This window comes from Monodon monoceros, unplaced genomic scaffold (genome assembly GCF_005190385.1).
Source record: "Monodon monoceros isolate NGI ecotype Baffin Bay Population unplaced genomic scaffold, NGI_Narwhal_1 Super_Scaffold_21, whole genome shotgun sequence".
Taxonomy (NCBI): Eukaryota; Metazoa; Chordata; class Mammalia; order Artiodactyla; family Monodontidae; genus Monodon; species Monodon monoceros.
In genome coordinates this window covers 171,851,481-171,870,380 of record NW_021703778.1, presented here as the reverse complement: position 1 = coordinate 171,870,380, position 18,900 = coordinate 171,851,481, and the positions used below count along the sequence as shown (strand labels likewise).

The window sequence follows — 18,900 nt, the reverse complement described above, 5'->3', positions numbered from 1 at the left end:
TCGTACTTCCTTTTAGAAATCAGGTGGGGTGTACATAAATTAGGCAAACTCAAAATTGGTCACAACGTTAAGAACAGACTAGTGGACTGCCCTGGTGGCGCAGTGGTTAAGAATCCGCCTGCCAATGCAAGGCACATGGTTTGATCCCTGGCCAGGAAGATCCCACATGCCGTGGAGCAACTAAGCCCGCGAGCCACAGCTACTGAGCCCACGTGCCACAACTACTGAAGCCTGTGCGCCTAGAGCCCGTGCTCCATAACAAGAGAAGCCACCGCAATGAGAAGCCAGTGCACTGCAATAAAGAGTAGCCCCCGCTCGCCACAACTAGAGAAAGCCCGCGTGCAGCAATGAAGACCCAATGCAGCCAAAAAATAAATTAAAAAAAAAAGAACAGACTAGTGAGTGATGTCAGTGAAAAGGGCTCAGTAAGGAATTCCAAAAGTCCATCCTTCAATAAAAGCAAGAAAAAAGCTGGCAAAGTCTGTCAGAAACAACTTTTGTGGAACTCTAAAGACTAACCAAAAGCTTGCAACATTCAGAGGAACACTTAATCAAGCGAAGCCTTGGCAAGAACAAGTGAGCTCTGTGGCATTTTACCTTACCCTGGTCCCATCCCCCAAGAGGTAGTGGCCTGGAAGATAAAAGCCTGCAATCCCAGTACAGGTACTTGGTGGGGGGCTGGGGGTGGGTGGGTGGAGCAGAACAGATCTCATTTGCAAAGGATTTCAGTAGTAGGTTATGACCTGTCTGGTGGCTCCCAAGAAGACCAGCTCAAATGGCTTGCCTTCACTTCACCGAACTCAGGACTCTCCCAGTGCCGAGGCAGCTACTGCTAGGGGGCAGGGGGTGTATATACTGAAAACCTCTACAGACACATGTATTAGCTGCTGATGCCTGGGGCAACCAGTCACAGCTGAGGCAAATGATAGAGAAACCAACAGGCTGACGGGAAATGCCGGGAAATAAGGGCTTTGAGAAGCACCAGCATGTTCCTGGGGTTCTAAAAGGCCAAGCACATGCCCAGGGCTGTGTGCACACTCAGGGAAGGCCTGAGAAGACTCTAAGGTCTCACCCCTGGCTGACCTTCAGGTTCCGCACAAGCAGGAAGTGAATGCTAAGGCAAAGCTGTCCACTGCCTGGCCGAGTGCTGAAAACATACCCCAATACTCATACAGACCCTGTCTGAAGAGACTCAGAGACAACTCTGGTTCCAGGCACTTAAGGAAATCTCTTGTCTGATTACTAGCTGACTACTATACTATTACAAAATTAGGTCAAAGAAGTTATTATGCAAACAATAACAAGCAGCAACAAATACTGGGGAGAATCTAATTTCCAGATTTGCCGTATTATACTATTCAACATGTCCATTTTCAACAAGAAAACTACAAGTCAGGCAAAGAAATAAGGAAGTGTGGCCCAGGAAAAAAAGCAAGTATCAGGAACTGTGTAGGAGGAAACCCAGACATTAGACTTACAAAGACTTTGAATCATTGATTTTATGTGAGTTCAAAGAGATAAAGGAAACTTTGTCCAAAGAAGTAAAAGAAACCATCAGGGACTTCCCTGGTGGCGCAATGGATAAGACTCTGCACTCCCAATGCAGAGGGCCCAGGTTTGACCCCACATGCATGCTGTAACTAAGAGTTTGCATGCCACAACTAAGGAGCCCACAAGCCGCAACTAAGGAGCCCACGTGCTGCAACTAAGGAGCTGGTGAGCTGCAACTAACGGGCCCACCTGCCACTATGAAGACCTGGCACAACCAAATAAATAAATATTTTTTTAGAAATTAAAAAAAAAAAAAAAGAAACCCATCAGAACAATGTCTCATGAAATAGAAAATATCAATAAAGAGAAAAATTTAAAAGGAACCAAATGGAGATTCTAGAGTTGAAAAGCACAATAAAAGAAATGAAAAATTCAATAAAGGGGCTCAACAGGAGAACCAAGCAGGCAGAAGAAAGAATTAGAGAACCTGAAGGCAGGTCAATTGAGATTTCAAGATAAGACAGTTGAGTTTATCCAGTCTAAGTAACAGAAGGAAAAAATAATAAAGAAAAATGAAAGGAGCTTTAAAGACCTGTGGGGCAACATCAATCATACCAACATATACATTATGGTAGTCCCAGAAAGGAGAGGAGGGAGAGAAAAAGGTGGAAAGAATACTTTAAAAGGTAATGGACAAAAATTTCCCATATTCGATGAAAAACGTTAATCTGCGCATCCAGGAAGCTCAACAAACTCCACGCAGGATAAACTCCAAGAGATCTACACTAATGCACATTAGAATTGAATGGATGGAAGACAGAAAGAATTCTGAAAGCAGCAAGAGAAGTGACTCCTTACATAAAAGAATTTCCTCAATAAGATTAACAGTTGATACCTTATCAGAAACCATGGAGGACAGAAGACAATGGGATGATATATTTGAAGGGCTGAAAGAAAAAAAAATCCATTAAGGATCCTCTATCCAACAAAACTACGTTTCAAAAATGAAGGAGAGGGGCTTCCCTGGTGGCGCAGTGGTTGAGAGTCCGCCTGCCGATGCAGGGGACACGGGTTCGTGCCCGGTCCGGGAAGATCCCACATGCCGCAGAGCGGCTGGGCCCGTAAGCCATGGCCGCTGAGCCTGTGCATCCGGAGCCTGTGCTCCGCAACGGGAGAGGCCACAACAGTGAGAGGCCCGTGTACCACAAAAAAAAAAAAAAATGAAGGAGACTCTCAACAAAATACTAGAAAACTAAACCCCAAAGCATATTAAATGTATTATACACCACAACCAAGTGAGATTTGTCCAGGGAAGCAAGAGTGGTTTAATATAAGAAAAATCAATCAATGTAATATACCACAGAAATAGAGCAAGGGGAAAAAACTACATGATCATCTCAATTGGCGTAGAAAAAACATGTGACAAAACCAAACTCCCTTTCATTATAAAAACCCTTAGAAAACTAGGAATAAAAAGGAACTTCCTTGACATGATAAAGGATATCTATGAAAAACCCACCACATTTAATGGTGAAAGACTGAAGGCTTTTGCACTAAGATCAGGAAGAAGGGAAGGATGCATGCTTTCACCACTGCTATTTAATATTATACTCTGAAAGTTCTATTCAGAGCAATTAGGCAAGAAAAATAAATAAAGGCATCCAAATTAGAAAGAAGGAAATAAAACCATCCATCTCTGTTCATGGATGATATGATCCTGTATTTAGAAAATCCCAAAGAATTCTCAAGAAAAGAAACTAGAATAAATGAATTCATCAAAGTTGCAGGGTACAAAGACCAACAAAGAAACATCATTTGTGTTTCTATACAACAGGAACAAACAATCTGAAAAGTAAAGTTAAAAAGCAATTCCATACACAATAGCATCCAAACGAATAAATTACCTAGGAATAAATTTAACCAACAAGGGGAAATATGTGTTCACAATTGCTGAAAGAAATTAAAGAACACACCATTAAATGGCAAGATACTTGTTTGTTCCAAAACAAATCTATGTACATGGATTGGAAGATAATATTATTATGATGGCAATACTACTTGTGATGGTTAATTTTTTATGTCAACTTCTCTGGGCCACAGGGTGCCTAGATATTTGGTCAAGCATTATTCTGGATGTTTCTGTGAGAGTGTTGGATGAGATTAACATTTAAATTGGTAGACTAAGTAAAGCAGATTGCCCTCCCTAATGTGGGTGAGCCTCCTATTCAGTCAAAGGCCTGAATAGGAACAGAACAAAAAGGCTGACCCTCTCTCAAGTAAGGAAGATTCTTTCTGCCTGTCTTCAAACTGAGACACTGGCTTTTTTCCTGCCTTCAAACTCAAACTGATGTCAGCTCTTCCTGGATCTTGAGCCTGGCTTTTGGATAGGAACTATGCCTTTGTCTCGCTTGGTTTCAGGCCTTCAGACTCAGAATGGAACTAAGCCACTGGGTCTCCTGGTTGCCAACTTACTCTGCATATCTTGGGACTTGCCTGTCTCCATAATTGTGTGAGACCCAATTCCTTATAATAAATATGTCTACACACACACACACACACACACACACACACAAACACCCCTTATTGGTTCTGTTTCTCTGGAGAACGCTAACTAATATAGTACACAAAGCAATCTACAGATTCAGTGCAATCCCTATTAAAATTCCAGTGGCCTTCCTTTTACAGAAATGAAAAACCTGATCCTAAAATTCACAAGGAACTGCAAAAGGGACCCCAAAGAGCAAAACAGTATTGAAAAAGAAAAAGAAAGTTGAATGACTCACACTTCTCAAACTTACTTTTCAAAACTGCCTACAAAATGACAGTAATCAAAACAGTGTAATATTAGCATAAGGACAGGCATGTGGACCAATGGAATAGAACTGAGAGTCCAGAAGTAAACCCATACATCTATGGCCAAATGATTTTTGACAAGGATGTCAAGGCCATTTAGTTGGAAAAAAATAGTCTTTGAAACAACTGGGTAACCGGGCAGAAGAATGAACTTGGACCCCTATCTCACTCCATACACACAAACTAACTCAAAATGGATGAACGACTAAAATGTAAGAGCTAACACCCTAAAACTCTTAGAAGAAAACATAGGGGTAAATTTTAATGATGCTGAATTTGGCAAAGGATTTTTAGATATGACACCAAAAGCACAAGCAACAGAGAAAAAGTAAGATAAAAGTGGCCTCACCAAACTTGAAAACTTTTGTACATAAAAGGACACTATTAAGAATGAGAAAAGGGGCTTCCCTCATGGCACAGCGGTTAAGAATCCGCCTGCCAATGCAGGGGACACGGGTTCGATCCCTGGTCTGGGAAGACCCCACTGCCATGGAGCAGCTAAGCCCGAGCGCCACAACTACTGAGCCTGCGCTCTAGAGACCATGAGCCACAACTACTGAAACCACGAGCCTCAGCTACTGAAGCCCACGTGCCTAGAGCCCATGCTCCGCAAGAAGAGAAGCCACGACAATGAGAAGCCCGCGCACCAAAATGAAGAGTAGCCCCCGCTCACTGCAACTGGAGAAAGCCCATGCGCAGCAACGAAGACCCAATGTAGCCAAAAATAAATAAATAAATAAAACAAATTAAAAAAAAAAATTTTTAAGAATGAGAAAAGACAACCAAAAAAATGGGAGAAAATCTCCGCAAATTACATATCTGATAGGGGTCTAGTAGCCAGAATACACAAAGAACTCTGACAGCTCAACAACAATTAAAAAATGGGCAAATGATGTGAATAAACATTTCTCCAAGGAAAACACAGAAATAGCCAATAAGCACACGAAAAGATGTTTAACGTCATCCGTCACTAGGGAAATACAAATCAAAACCACAGTGAGTTACCACTTCAAGCCCACCAGGATGGGTATAATTTTTTTAAAAAAAGGTAAAAATAAGAATTGGTGAGGATGTGGAGAAACTGGAACCTTACATATTGCTGGTGGAAACAAAATGGTTCAGTTTTTGTGGAAAACATTTTCGCAGTTCCTCAAAAAGTTAAACATGAAATTACCATATGACCCAGCAATTCCACTCTTAGGTATATACCCAAAAGAACTGAAAACAGGTACTCAAACCATACCCACACACATGGTTACAGTAGTACCATTCACAATACTCAAAAGACAGAAACAACCCAAATGTCCATCAACAGATGAATGGGTAAACAAAATATGAGATAAATATTACTCAGCCATAAAAAGAAATGAAGTGATGATAGAGGCTATAACATGGATGAACGTGGAAAACATTATGCTAAGTGAAAGATGTCAGAAACAAAAGGACACATACTGTATGACTCCATTTATCTGAATTATACAGAATAGGTAAATCCATAGAGACAGAGAGCAGCTTGGCGGCTGTCCAGGGGATAAGGAGAAGGACAACGAGGACTGCCTGCTCAATGGGTAAGGGGTTTCCTTTTGAGGAATGAGAACGTTTGGGACCATAGAGAGGTTGTGATTATACAACACTGTGAATGTACTATATGCCACTGAATTGTTCACTCTGAAATGGTTAATTTGGGACTTCCCTGGCAGTCCAGTGGTTAAGACTTTGCCTTCCAATGCAGGGGGTGAGGGTTCGATCCCCCTGGTCGGGGAGCTAAGACCCCACATCCCTCATGGCCAAAAAACCAAAACGTAAAACAGAAGTAATATTGTAACAAATTCAATAAAGACTTTTTAAAAATGGTCCACATCAAAAAATATTTAAAATGGTTAATTTTATGTTCTGTCAATTTTATGTCAATTTAAAAAATTACTATTAAAAAAACTGAGCATCATGAGATACTACTTCACAGCTATCAGGATGGCTGTAATTTAAAAAAATGGAAAATTACGTGCTGGTGAGGATATGAAGAAATTGGAACCCTCAAACATTTCTGAACATAAAATGTTCATCATCCATAGAAAACAATTTGGCAGTTCCTCAGAAAGCTAAACACAGAGTTACCATATGACCCAGCAATTCTCCTCTTGCGTATAAACCCAAGAGAAGTGAAAACATATGTTTACACGAAGACTTGTACATGAATGTTCATAGCAGCGATATTCATAATAGACAAAAAATATTAACATTCCAAATGTCCATCAAGAGATAGCTGGATAAACAAAATTTATAAGTATCTATACATTGTACTATTATTTAGCCATAAAAAAATGAAGTCCTGATACATGTTACAACATGAATGAACCTTGAAAACTGTTATGCTAAGTAACAAAAGTCAGAAACAAAAGTCCACATATCATATAATTCCATATGTGTGAAATGTCCACAACAAGCAAATCCACAGAGACGAAAAGTAAATAAGTGGTTGTCAGAGGCTGAGGCAAGGGGAGAATCATACAGAGTGACAGTATGGAGTTTCGTTTGGGGCGATGAAAATGTTCTAGAATTAGACAGTGGTGATGGCTGTATAGCACTGTGAATATACACTAAATAAAAACCACTGAACTGTACATTTTGAATGGTTTAAATAATGAATTTTTTCATAATAAAAACTTTTTAATGAAAAATAAAATGTCTAAGGAGCTTAGACACTCCAATCTCTTTCTTCATCACAGAGCCTGATGACCACTCCTCACTAACCCCAGCCAAAAAATAATCATAGCAGTAACAACATAAAAAAATGGCTAGCACATTTAAACTTGATGTAATATAATTCTGTTCATATTTACATCCAAAGAATTTGACATCATCGCACGTATTTTAATAGAAAAATCAGACGTGGAAAGGAGTAAAACTATTAGAAGACAATGAAAAGCTAATTAGTGGCCAAAGGAAAACTGCAAACACCAAACGTGGACCCCACTGAATGCCAGTGTAGACGGTAAATGAGTGTCCACTGGAGTCAGCCACCTCTTGATCCTCGGCCGGAACAACAGTATCCGCTATACGTGCAGTGACAAGAGCTAATACCATGTTCAAAGACCCCCAAACTAAAAACCACTGTCAAAAAAAAAAAAGTTCCTTGGTTCTCATTATAATTCTCTAAAACAAACATATAAAATTAAAATGCTAATTTTTCCTAAAATACCTGTGATGGTTATTTCTAATCTACAACTGCATCTGGTCATTCACACCAACCTGGAGGTGGGCCAGGAATCACACGCGTGCCCCACACGGAGGCCGATCGCCAGAAGGGGCGGTAAATAAGCAAAGCCACATCTTTGGAAGCTTCCAAAATGGGGGACTGTGGAAACCTTTGACTAGATTGCTTGATTAAAATATAAATACCTTTATTTCACTTATTTATATGTGGGTATAAAAATAGTTAAATTCTACCTTAATCCTAAAGTTTAGATGTAACAATTATAGGTTAATGAAATTCTATAATATTTATAATAATGATTGTGTTGATGAAGAAAAACTATGTGAACTCAGTCAAATGCCTTAAGGAGATGGTGGAGGGGGCAACTTTTAGGGACCTACAACAGACTGAATGTTTAACAGCCTGACTGCAGAAGCGGCTCAGAGGTTATGGCACCCACAGACTGGACACACATGCCTCTGGTTAGCACCCTGGGCCACTGCCAATACCTCACTTTCCCACCCTCATTCTAGCAGCAGGTTTGGAAAGAGGATGTCTGCTTCCACACACATAAAGAAAAATGTTCTGCTGAATAGTAACAACAGATACACTAGGCAAAGAGAATGCAAAGGAAGCTACAGTGAAGGGAAAGTGTGCGACCAAGGAACAGCACCCGAGTCAGTGTGCTCTGAGGAACCGAACAGGAGGCAAGACCAGAAGCCCCAGGAAGCAGTGGCCTCGGAGCTGGTGTCCTGGGCCTGCACCACGGACCAGGGCCTGTCACAGAGTCTAGCGTACTCAGTTCTAGAATTCTGATTCTGCAGCTTCCAGTAGAGTAGAGTTATTACTCTATTATTATATTATTTACTGTTTGCTACATGTTTAGGTATGGATTCACTGTATTTTGAGGCCATATTTTTACCCAAATGAAGAAAGTCTCTATTTGAGAAATTCGTTTCATAAAATTCTAGTTTCTAGCCAGCTACCCAGGAAGTCCTTCTCTCACAGTCGAGGCATATCTGTACTTGGAAATACAGCAAAGAATTGGACTAGATTCCTTTCACTTTCCTCTATGCCTTCATTACCCTAATGATTTATTTTATGTTCCCTACTTTTGTGATATAAGTTGAGGTACATTTTACTTGGAGATTAGAAACTGGAAACAAATGTACATCTGCTGACAAAAGGGTGTTCCAAGAACTGGAAAGCCCGGGGAAAACCAAAAAAGGGAAGCATCAGATAAACAAAGAAAATGGCTCCTGCCAGCAAGAAAGTACTAAACACAACAAAGATGCAGAAGAACAAGCTCAACATCAAGCCCAGGAGGGAAATTAAAAGCATCATCCAAGCGATGCCAATAAAGGGAGAAGGGAGAAGACCACAGACAGACAGGTGTGCCCTGCTGATAAAAAAAAGTGTTCTGGCAATCCATATTTATGCAAACATTTCAGCACACTGGCTCTTCTCGTGATACCTCATGCCAAACACTCTGCCGAGGGAGCGAGCGCGTGGCTAACCCGCTGGGAAAGCAAAGACAAGGGGAGACTAGATGCTCATCCAAACAAATAGGCATCTCATAATCACAGATGAAAAGCCCCACATAGGAGACAGAGAAAGGGAGAGAGACAGACGGACACAGGCATGCAGCTGGAAAAGAAGCTGATTAAAACCACAGTATAAAACTTCGTCTTTCCTTTAGGAAAACAATAGCTATTTGAGGCCCAACACTGCCAACAGCGCTTGGTTCAAATGACTTAGGATTTTCAAAAAATCATTCATTCAACTCTGACTATGTGCAAAAAGGCTGTCCCTCTCCTGGCCGAGGGCCAGAGCCCTGCCATCTGGACAGGAAGGCGGGAGAAGAGCTGAGGGCTCCGTCCACCTGACAAGCAACTAAGAGGGGTCCCGCACCTTTCCAAGTGGATGCTGCCCTGAGGCCATGCCCGGCCTGGAGGCTCCTGGGCTGCAGGTTGTGTGATAAGGTTCATTTTCCTGGAGCATTGACTTTACTGGGAAATATGAGTGAAAAGCATAAAACATGGCCACATTTAGGAGTGGATTACAATATTTAAACCACTTTTAGAATACAACATGGAAATTACAAAATCAGTGGCTCTTGGCTCTGTGCTCCTCCATCTCTTTCGCAGACTCTCCCATTCCTACCTGTGGTTGAAAGGCAGGAGCTGTTCAGGTGCTGATCTAGATCCCCTTCTTTCTCCTGCTGGGCAATCAGACCTGCACAGACGAGCCTCTGGCTCTGATCCCCACACTCACTGAGCTTTGAGACAACCCCTGTAACTTTGTCGTACTGCACAGGCGCCTCATGGTCAACACAGCCCAGATGGAATTTGTCATCTTCAGTGCTTCCCATTCCTGTCCAACTCACCTCTCTACCTACTCAGAAACAACCTGCTCCCATCTCAGGGAGCGACACCATCACCTGGTCAGCTGCCTAAGGCAGAACTGTCCCTACCTCCCTGATTCTGACATTCAACCATTCATCAAGACCTGTCGATTCCATGGCCTCCAACCTACTTCCCCATCACCACCGTGGCCTTGGTTACGGGGTGGTCATTCTGTCGCTAGTGAGATGCTCTCAGGCTCATTTTACTCATCTGTAGTCTCTGCCAGCTAAAACAGTCCATCCTGAGCTTCTAGTCCAAGTCTCTCATTTTACACATAAGGAAAACCAGGCCAAGACAAGTGATGCACTTGCAAGGAACGTCCCAAAATTACTGAGAAATCTGAAATTGGATAAAGAGCAAAACTGATGACATTTATATGCAGGAGAAACATATACTGATTAATGCCGACATATTTTTTAAAGTTAATTTTTCCCTATAGTACAGCCAACATGATGGAATACTATACAGCTGTAAAAAGGATGAGGAGAATCTCTATATACTGCTATGCTGTGAGCTCATGATATGTTGTTAAATTAAAAAAAAAAAAAAAAAAAAAAGGTGGAGAGGGACTTCCTTGGTGGTCCAGTGGGTAAGACTTCGCACTCCCAATGAAGGGGCCCTCGGTTCAACCCCTGGTCAGGAACTAGATCTCGCATGCATGGCGCAACTAAGAGTTTGCATACCACAACTAAGAAGTCCGCATGCTGCAACTAAAGATCCCACATGCCGCAACTAAGACCTGGCACAGCCTAAATAAATAAATAAAAATTTTTTTAAAAGATGGAGAAGAGCTTGTACTGTATACTACCATTTTCTAAGAAAGAGGGCTGTAGGTATACACACACACACACACACACACACACACACATACTTATATTACAAATAAACTAAAAACAAAAAAAAAAGTTAACTGTGGAGGAGGGAAGAAACAGGGTACAAAGATCAGGAATGAAAGCTAGATTTCTGAAAATACTTTATTTTGACTTGTAACCATGAAAATATTTTTTATAAACGTCTAACGCAAAATTTAAAAAGAAGCTATTCCTTAAAATAAAAATAAAATAAGTGAATCTAACTGTGTAGCAAGTTGGTGGCACACTGAGGAACTGGCTCAGGTGACGCTAAAACTTAACAATTCGGCAGAACATCCCCAGGGATCTACCCTGAGGACAAAAAGAACTGCAGAAAATCTCAAACAGTTTTCAGTAATCATACACTGGTTGGTAATATGTTGGTATTATTATTTTAAAACTATCACGTTTATTTTATAGGTTAAAACAAGTAATGATGTGAATGTCGTTAGGAACCAAGATTTTCAGCATAAGAGAAAAGACACATCAATACGGAATCAAAGAAGTAAAAACTATATAATCCTGAATTTGAAACAAAAATATCAGTATCGACTCATGATTAAAAAGTGTATTTCCTGGCTGTCCATCAAAAAGGCCCAGGACAATAACCAGCCTTACAGCAACGAGTATCCCTTGTGCCCAGTCTGTGGTCTCAAGGTACCGTTTTCTACAAGAGGGAACCAGAGCTGCTTAGAGAAATAGCCAATTCCTGGTCTGGGGTGAAAAAGTACAAAACGAATCCGAAACATCTTACCATTTCAGAGACCAAGGAAAGGAAGGCTACGGGTCACGTCAAAGGACAAGAAGTCAACTTAAAGAGGCTCCACTGGCACAAGTGGCACCATCCTAGCATCCATGAGAGTAATAACTGCAATGGATTAAACACACCACATATATTTAAATTCAGGAGTTTACACTGATACTTAATCCCTGGTCACTTTTGGAGCGGCTACGAGACCATCTCATTATTTTGAGAACCCATAAAGAGAAAGAATCAGGCATTTGTCCTACCGTTCCTATTTGAACTGTCCCTTAGGGTAACCAAACAGTTAGTATTTCAGTGAATCAAGGCAGGGAATTCCCTGGTGGCACAGTGGTTAAGAATCCGCTTGCCAATACAGGGGACACAGGTTCGCGCCCTGGTCTGGGAAGATCCCACATGCCGCAGAGCAACTAAGCCCATGCGCCACATCTACTGAGCCTGCGCTCTAGAGCCCGTGAGTCACAACTACTGAAGCCCGTGCGCTCTAGGGCCCGCGTGCCAGAACTACTGAGCCCACATGCTGCAACCACTGAGCCCGAGCTCCTAGAGCCTGCGCACCGCAACGAAGAGTAGCCCCCACTTGCCGCAACTAGAAAAAGCCCGCACGCAGCAACAAAGACCCAACGCAGCCAAATTAAAAAAACAAAAGGGCAGAGTAAAGGATGAAACTTATCATCATTTACAACCCCTAATGACTGTGAATCCAAGTGCCTCCTGGTGAGGGGACACACCACCACCTCCGAGTGCACGTGCTCAAAGGCTGAGCCAGTCGAACTTCTAGATCTACCTACCACCTCCCAGGAAATAACGGGATAGAAGAATGCGTTCAATGGAAACGGCAAAAGTCAAAACAGGGACACCCCCGACTACAGAACAACCAGCATGGATTTTCCAAAAAAGAAAATGCAAGGAAGAAAAGGGATAGGGTGGAGCAATCAATTGATTAACAGAGACTTAAGAGACAGATCAGCTAAATGCAATTGTTTGGACCCTGCTTCAAACAAACTAAAAAAAATTGAGACTACTGGGGGAAATTGAATGGTACTGTGATTATGAATAAAATTTTAAATACCAGTTTTCTTGATACTTATGAATTTATCAAAAATAGCTAGGTATTAAATCTTACTTTGCATGCAAACATTTCAAACCTGTTTCATATTCATTTTTATGCTCTAACATATTAAAGAGTTCTTAATTTCAAGTATAAAATGCCACTCAATCACAAATTAGAGATTAAAACACAGGGTATTTTGTTTCCTTTCAAACTCCTAGAGAAAGACGGTTAAGGAGCAAGCAAAAGATGCAATACTCAGCTGGGCAGGCCTCCAGCCTCAAGCCACTGGCACCTTTACTGCAGCGGCATCCTCCGAGGGAAGGCTGGGCCTCAGGGCTTTCAGAGGGCAGGCAGAGAAGCATGCCGCTAACCTTGGTTTTCAAACTCATTATCGTTACTAAGACATCAGGTGTAATGTCTATCACTTGCAAAGTTTAGTGCTGGTTTTAAAAAAAGAAAAAGTCAGACGCACACCAAAATACAGTGCCATGTAAGCAGAAGACAGTCCAATACACCTGTTATAGAATGAAACTGCTAAAGCCAAAAGTGAGGAAGTTCAGGATGTTTTTGAATTTAATTACTTCACTGTCATGCAAAGCAAACAAGTAACAGCTGAAGAAGGAAATCCACACAAATTAAAATTTTCTAGTGACGTACCTGTGTGTCATATGCTGTAAGAAGATGTATCTAAGCTTGATCAGGTGGGAAGAGATTTCAATAAAGCAAAAGCAAAGCAGCGTCAACCTTATCCTTCTTCAGATAATGTAGTGGAGTCCCTTACCTAGGAAGTAAGATACGTGGTTAACTCACATGTGGAAAATTTTAAAAACAGAATTTCAAAAATGGAAATTTCTAAAAAATTATAAAGTAAGAAGTTTAGGAGAAAACTTTTTTAACCATCTATATAAACATGTGCTTTGGATTTTCTGCATTTTTTGAGTTGAACATAAATTACAAAGTCTGGATAACTTCGGATTATTTACACATAGAAAAGCACAAGAAACATGTATGTACAGTTTCACAAGGTTATCATGCAAACACTAGTCCAACTACCACCAGACCAAGGAATGGTATACTGTTGCAACCAAAAAAAAGTTGGGTGCCTCTCTCTGATCCCAAACCCTTTCCTCCGCCTCTAAGTAACAACTACCCTAACTGTGGTTATCATTTCCTTGCTTTTCTTTAGATTTATCACCTAGGCACGAAGCTCTGACAGTTTATTTTTGCCAGCTTCTGAATTTTACATAAACACAATCATACAGCGTGTCTTCTTCTGTCTTGCTTTGTTTTTGCTCCATTGTTGTTGCTGGCTCTGTTGTTTGTTTTCATTGCTGTATAATATCCCATCATGCAATATACCACAATTTACTTATCCATTCTCCTGTCCCCTGGGTAATTTCTGCTTTGGAGCAAATATTCGCACTACTGAGATCTTTCTGGCACAACTATCTTAGGCATATAGGCATATATTCCTCTAGTGTATACACCTACAAGTGCGACTGCTACATTACTGGGTAAGTGTATATTCAACTTTGCTACATAAGGCCAAACAAACTACTTCCCCAGGCGGTTGTAACAATTTACACTCCCACAAGAAGGTATGAGAGAGTTTCTGTTGCTCAACGTTTTCAAAATTTGTCACACTATTTTTAATTCTTGCTAACTGAATGGCTACGCAGTGGTGTCCTAAGAATCCTTTATTATGTAAAATTTTATAATTATTTAGGAGAAAAACTCATGAAATTTGACAACATCTGACAATTGCTGCAATGGAGATTTAATTCTGCAACCAAGCATTCGTTCACTTTTCCGGTGGTTACTGCACGCCCATTTCTCACCAGGTGTAACCCCCCCAACTCTCAGTCCACCAGCTTCCAGAGACACTGGTTCCAACACCCAGGCACAAGGGGACGGGTGTCAGGGTGGGGTGGGGGGCTGGCCAGTAAGAGCAGCCTATTCCCGGCCAGAGTTGTTTCACCTCTGTGAGCAGACAACCCAAGTCAAGATGAATCGAGTCTTTTCTTCCTCCTCTGGGACTTAAAGAGATTTTCATTCTTTCCCAAAGAACCTGAACATGAGCACATGGGAGTGAAGAGGCTCTCTGAGAATAGAGCAAAAATGGAGGAAGATGCTGGGGAAGAAGCTGACTCAACTGCAGCCAGCCCTGAGGCTTTTCAATTAGGTGATCAGTAAATCCCCCTTTGCTTGTAACAGCTAAGGTCCAGGTACATCAGAAATAGCCCTCACTGATATCACTCATTATAAAACATGTGTTTTGTTTTGTTTTGTTTTGCTTTGCGGTACGCAGGCCTCTCGCTGTTGTGGCCTCTCCCGTTGCGGAGCACAGGCTCCAGACGCAGAGGCTCAGCGGCCATGGCTCACGGGCCCAGCCGCTCTGCGGCATGTGGGATGTTCCCGGACCAGGGCACGAGCCCGTGTCCCCTGCATCAGCAGGCGGACTCTCAACCACTGCGCCACCAGGGAAGCCCCGATACATGTGTTTTAATCTACTCAGTAAGCCGCAGAGATCAATTAAGGTAACACACGATAATACACACACACACACACACACACACACACGGCCTCAATGTTATTTCAATCACATTTTGTAAGTCAAAACAGTTTATCACCCAAACTTGAACTACAGTTCTTGCCAAATGTTAACTCTGAATGTTTCTTTGGCAAGAGAATGAAAAATCAATAGCTGTAATTTATTTGTCCCTGTCTGCTATAAACACTTCACTAATTATACTATCCCTATTGGGTTTTAGTAACAAAGTTATGATAACCTCATAAAATAAATTAGGAGGTGTTCCCTGGTTTATTCTGAGGAAGTATTTGGATAAGATTGGAATTATTTCTTCCTTGAAAGTCTGGTGGAATTTAACAATGAAGCCATCTGTGCCTAAAAAATTTTAATTACTGATTCTATTTTTTTAATGGTTATAGGACTAGTGAAGGTTTCTATTTTTTCTGCAGCTTTTAGAAAGTTACATTTTTTAAGAAATTTGTTTATTTCATCTAAATTTCCAAATTTACTGACATGATGCTATTTCTAATAATGTTTTATGATTTTTTATAGTCTACTGAATCCAAATTATCTTCTCTTTTTTCCTTTCTTTTCATTGATTGTGCCTCCTCTTTTTTCTCCCTTATCTCACCAGACGTTTGTCAATTTTACTAGACTATTCAAAGAACCAATCTGGGTGCTTTGTTGCTCTTTTCTACTGTAAAATTTCCATTTGCTGAATTCTGCTCTGATTTTCTTCCTTTGGGCTTTATGGGGTTTTTTTTGGCTATTCTTTTTCCAATTTTTAATTAGAGTGATACTTAGCCTACTAATTTTCAGCTTTTCCACCTTTCTAAAGCTATAAAATCTCTCTCCATGGACAGAGAGATTTGGCTGCATTCTACAAGTTTTGATGTACAGTACGTTCATTTTCAGCCAGTTAAAAGCATGTTCTAACTTCCATTATGTCATCTTCTTAGAATATTTTTAAAATATTCCTTTATTTTTAAGCTCTTAGGGATTTTATAATTATCTTTTTGTTACTGATTTATAGCTCAATTCCACTGAGGTCAGAGATTATAATCTGTATTATTATAATCTTTGAAACGTATTGCACTATGGCCTAGTATTGGTCAATTTTTAGAAATTTCTTCTATGTGCCTGAAAATAAAGTATACGTTGCAGGTTTTGGATGGAATGTTATTTATACGTGCATCAGACCAAGGGTATTGATCCTATGTAAAACATCTGTGCTTACAGAATTTTTAAAATTTTTGGCCTACTTATTCTATCAGTTACTGAGACTTGTGTTGGAATCTCCACGATAACTGTAAATTTCTCAATTTTTTCCTTGTACTTATGCAAAGTCTAGTTTGGATACTCTGAAGTCATATTATTAGGCTTCTCCACATTGAGAATTATTATGACTCTCTTTTGAATTGAACCTTTTACCATTACAAACCGCGACAGAGACTACAGGTTGACCGAACTTACTTCTACTTCCTGGGCACAAAGCTAGATTGTTATTTCCCAGCCTCCCCTGCAGTTTGGTTCTTACCAAAGTTTGGTTATACGACCTGGGCTCCCCCTAACAGAACGTGATCGTAATGTACCCCACTCTCAGGCCTAGCCCGTGAATACTGGTGTGAGTCTCCATACTCCCCCAAACGCAGAGGCTCCTGCAGAGTATTCCAAGTCCTAAGAGATGGCAGAGTCACAGGTAGAAGAAGCTGAATCCCCAAATGACCATCTGGAAAGCAATCTGTCAAACAGGACTATCGGTACTGGACTTTGTGTAAAAAACGAATTTGCTTATAATAAACTACTGAATGTTTTGTTATAGGAACTAGTTGCCAACTCTATTAAGTGAAATGACACTCATTATCTCTAGTACTGTTTTTTTTTGCCTTAAACTGTATTTTTTTCTGACACTATACAATCTTGCTTTTGCCTAGTGTTTGCATAGTTTATTTTTTTCATCATTTTTCTTTCAACATCTCTTAATCCTCATGTTTTAGGTGGGTCTCTTATGAACAGTATACAGTCGGATTTTTAAAATATCTTACTTGATACCCTAGTCTTTTAATTGGAACACTTATGCTATTCACGCTGGAAGCAACTACTCACATTTAGATTTAATTCTGTTATTTTACCAGGGTCTTCTATTTGCTTCTTTTGGATTACTTGTTGTCATTCTAGCCCCCACTCCCCAGTAATCTGGAAATTACATATTGTTTCTATTCTTTTAGTAGTTGCTTTAGAAATTATAATGTACAGGTTCTTACCAAAGTCCAATGTTAATCAATATATTTACCCTTCCCTTGGACAGCAAGGGCCTCAAAATATTAACTCCATTCATCGTCTTTCCAACTTATATTCTACTGTTGTGTGTGTATGCATGTGTATATCTTTCCGTCATTATTAATGTTTTACACAATATTCATTCATTTTTCTAAAAAAGGTATAGAATTCTTTCTTCTAGTGTACTGAAGCTATTACCCCAAGTCTTTTTGGCTTTCACTGCCTGTGTTGAGAAGTCTGTTACTGTTCCTTTATAGGTAATCATGTGTTTCACTATGTGTTTGGGTGGATTTCTTTTTACTTATCCTGCCAGTCATTTGTTGAGCATCTTGGATCTGTGGTTTGGCTTCTTTCACAATCTGTGGAAAATTTTCAGCCATTATCTCTTCGAATACTGCTTCTGCACCATCCTCTCTCCTCAGAACCAATTATACATGTGCCAGAGCTCACTGTTTCCAGTCTCCCGCCTTCCCTTTGTGTTTTCCACATTCCCATCTCTGTGTTTCACTCTCGTTTTTCTTCTTTTGATCTATTACTGTGGTGGATTACATTGATTGATTTTCCAATGTTAAGCCAATCTTTCATTCTTGAGATAAATTTGATCATTATGTAACATCCTTTTTATATGCAGCCTAGCAGATTCTATTTGCTAAAATTTATGGAGGATGCTGTGTATATCACAAATACTGCTTGGTGGTTTTTCCTTTATTATAATGTCTCTGTCTGGTTTTGCTTTCAGGATAAGGCTGGCCTTACAGAATGAGACAGGAAGCATTCACTCCTCTTCTATTTTCTGAAAAAGTTTTTGTCAGATTTAGCATTCTCTCTTCTTTAAGTGTTTAATACTTATCAATGAAGCTATCTGCGCCTGAAGATTTCTTTGAGGTAAGGATTTTAACTACAAATTCTTTGATAAATACATAGTTATGCTATACATTTGTTCTTGAGTGAGCTTTGGTGGTTTATGTTTTTCAAGGGGTTTGTTCATTTTATTTAGGTTGTCAAATTTATTGGCATAAAATTCTTCACAATATTCCTTATTGCCCATTTAACGTCGGTAGGATCTGTAACAATGTCCTCTTACATCCCTGATACTGGCAATTACTGATGAGAGAATTTTCTAGATATAATATACATCTTCAACTCATCACAGCTTACCTTCAAGTAATATTATACCAGTTGAGACACAGTAATACTGTACTTCCATGTCTCCCCTCCCCACCTTTGTGCTATTGTTATTTATTTACCTCTACAAGTGTTATAAATCCCAAAATACATTGTTATTTTTGCTTTAAATAATCAATTTTAAAAAGATTAAAAGTGTGAATATCTGCCAATTATTGACCATTTTTGGTTCTTTTCGTTCCTTTGTGTAAAAATTTCCATCTGGTATCACACTGCTTCTACTTGAGCTTCCTTTAAAATGTCTTGTAGTTGTAGTTCTGCTGGCAATAAATTCTGTCAGCATTTCTTGGCCTAG

At 40.2% G+C, this 18,900-nt stretch overlaps 1 protein-coding gene across 9 annotated transcripts in view; it reads right to left on the bottom strand.

The window, feature by feature from the left end:
- TRAF3 (TNF receptor associated factor 3) overlaps positions 1 to 18,900 on the bottom strand; it is a 118,399-nt gene that overhangs the window by 39,222 nt on the left and 60,277 nt on the right. For 7 of the 9 annotated variants that reach the window (XM_029239372.1, XM_029239373.1, XM_029239370.1 and 4 more), the window contains one exon: positions 13,268 to 13,391. In XM_029239372.1, the coding sequence (XP_029095205.1) occupies positions 13,268 to 13,278 (11 nt within the window). In that variant the 5' untranslated portion in view covers positions 13,279 to 13,391. Of the gene's footprint in view, positions 1 to 11,547; positions 11,931 to 13,267; positions 13,392 to 18,900 lie in introns of those variants that run through there. The other 2 variants (XM_029239375.1, XM_029239376.1) reach the window with 2 other exon arrangements.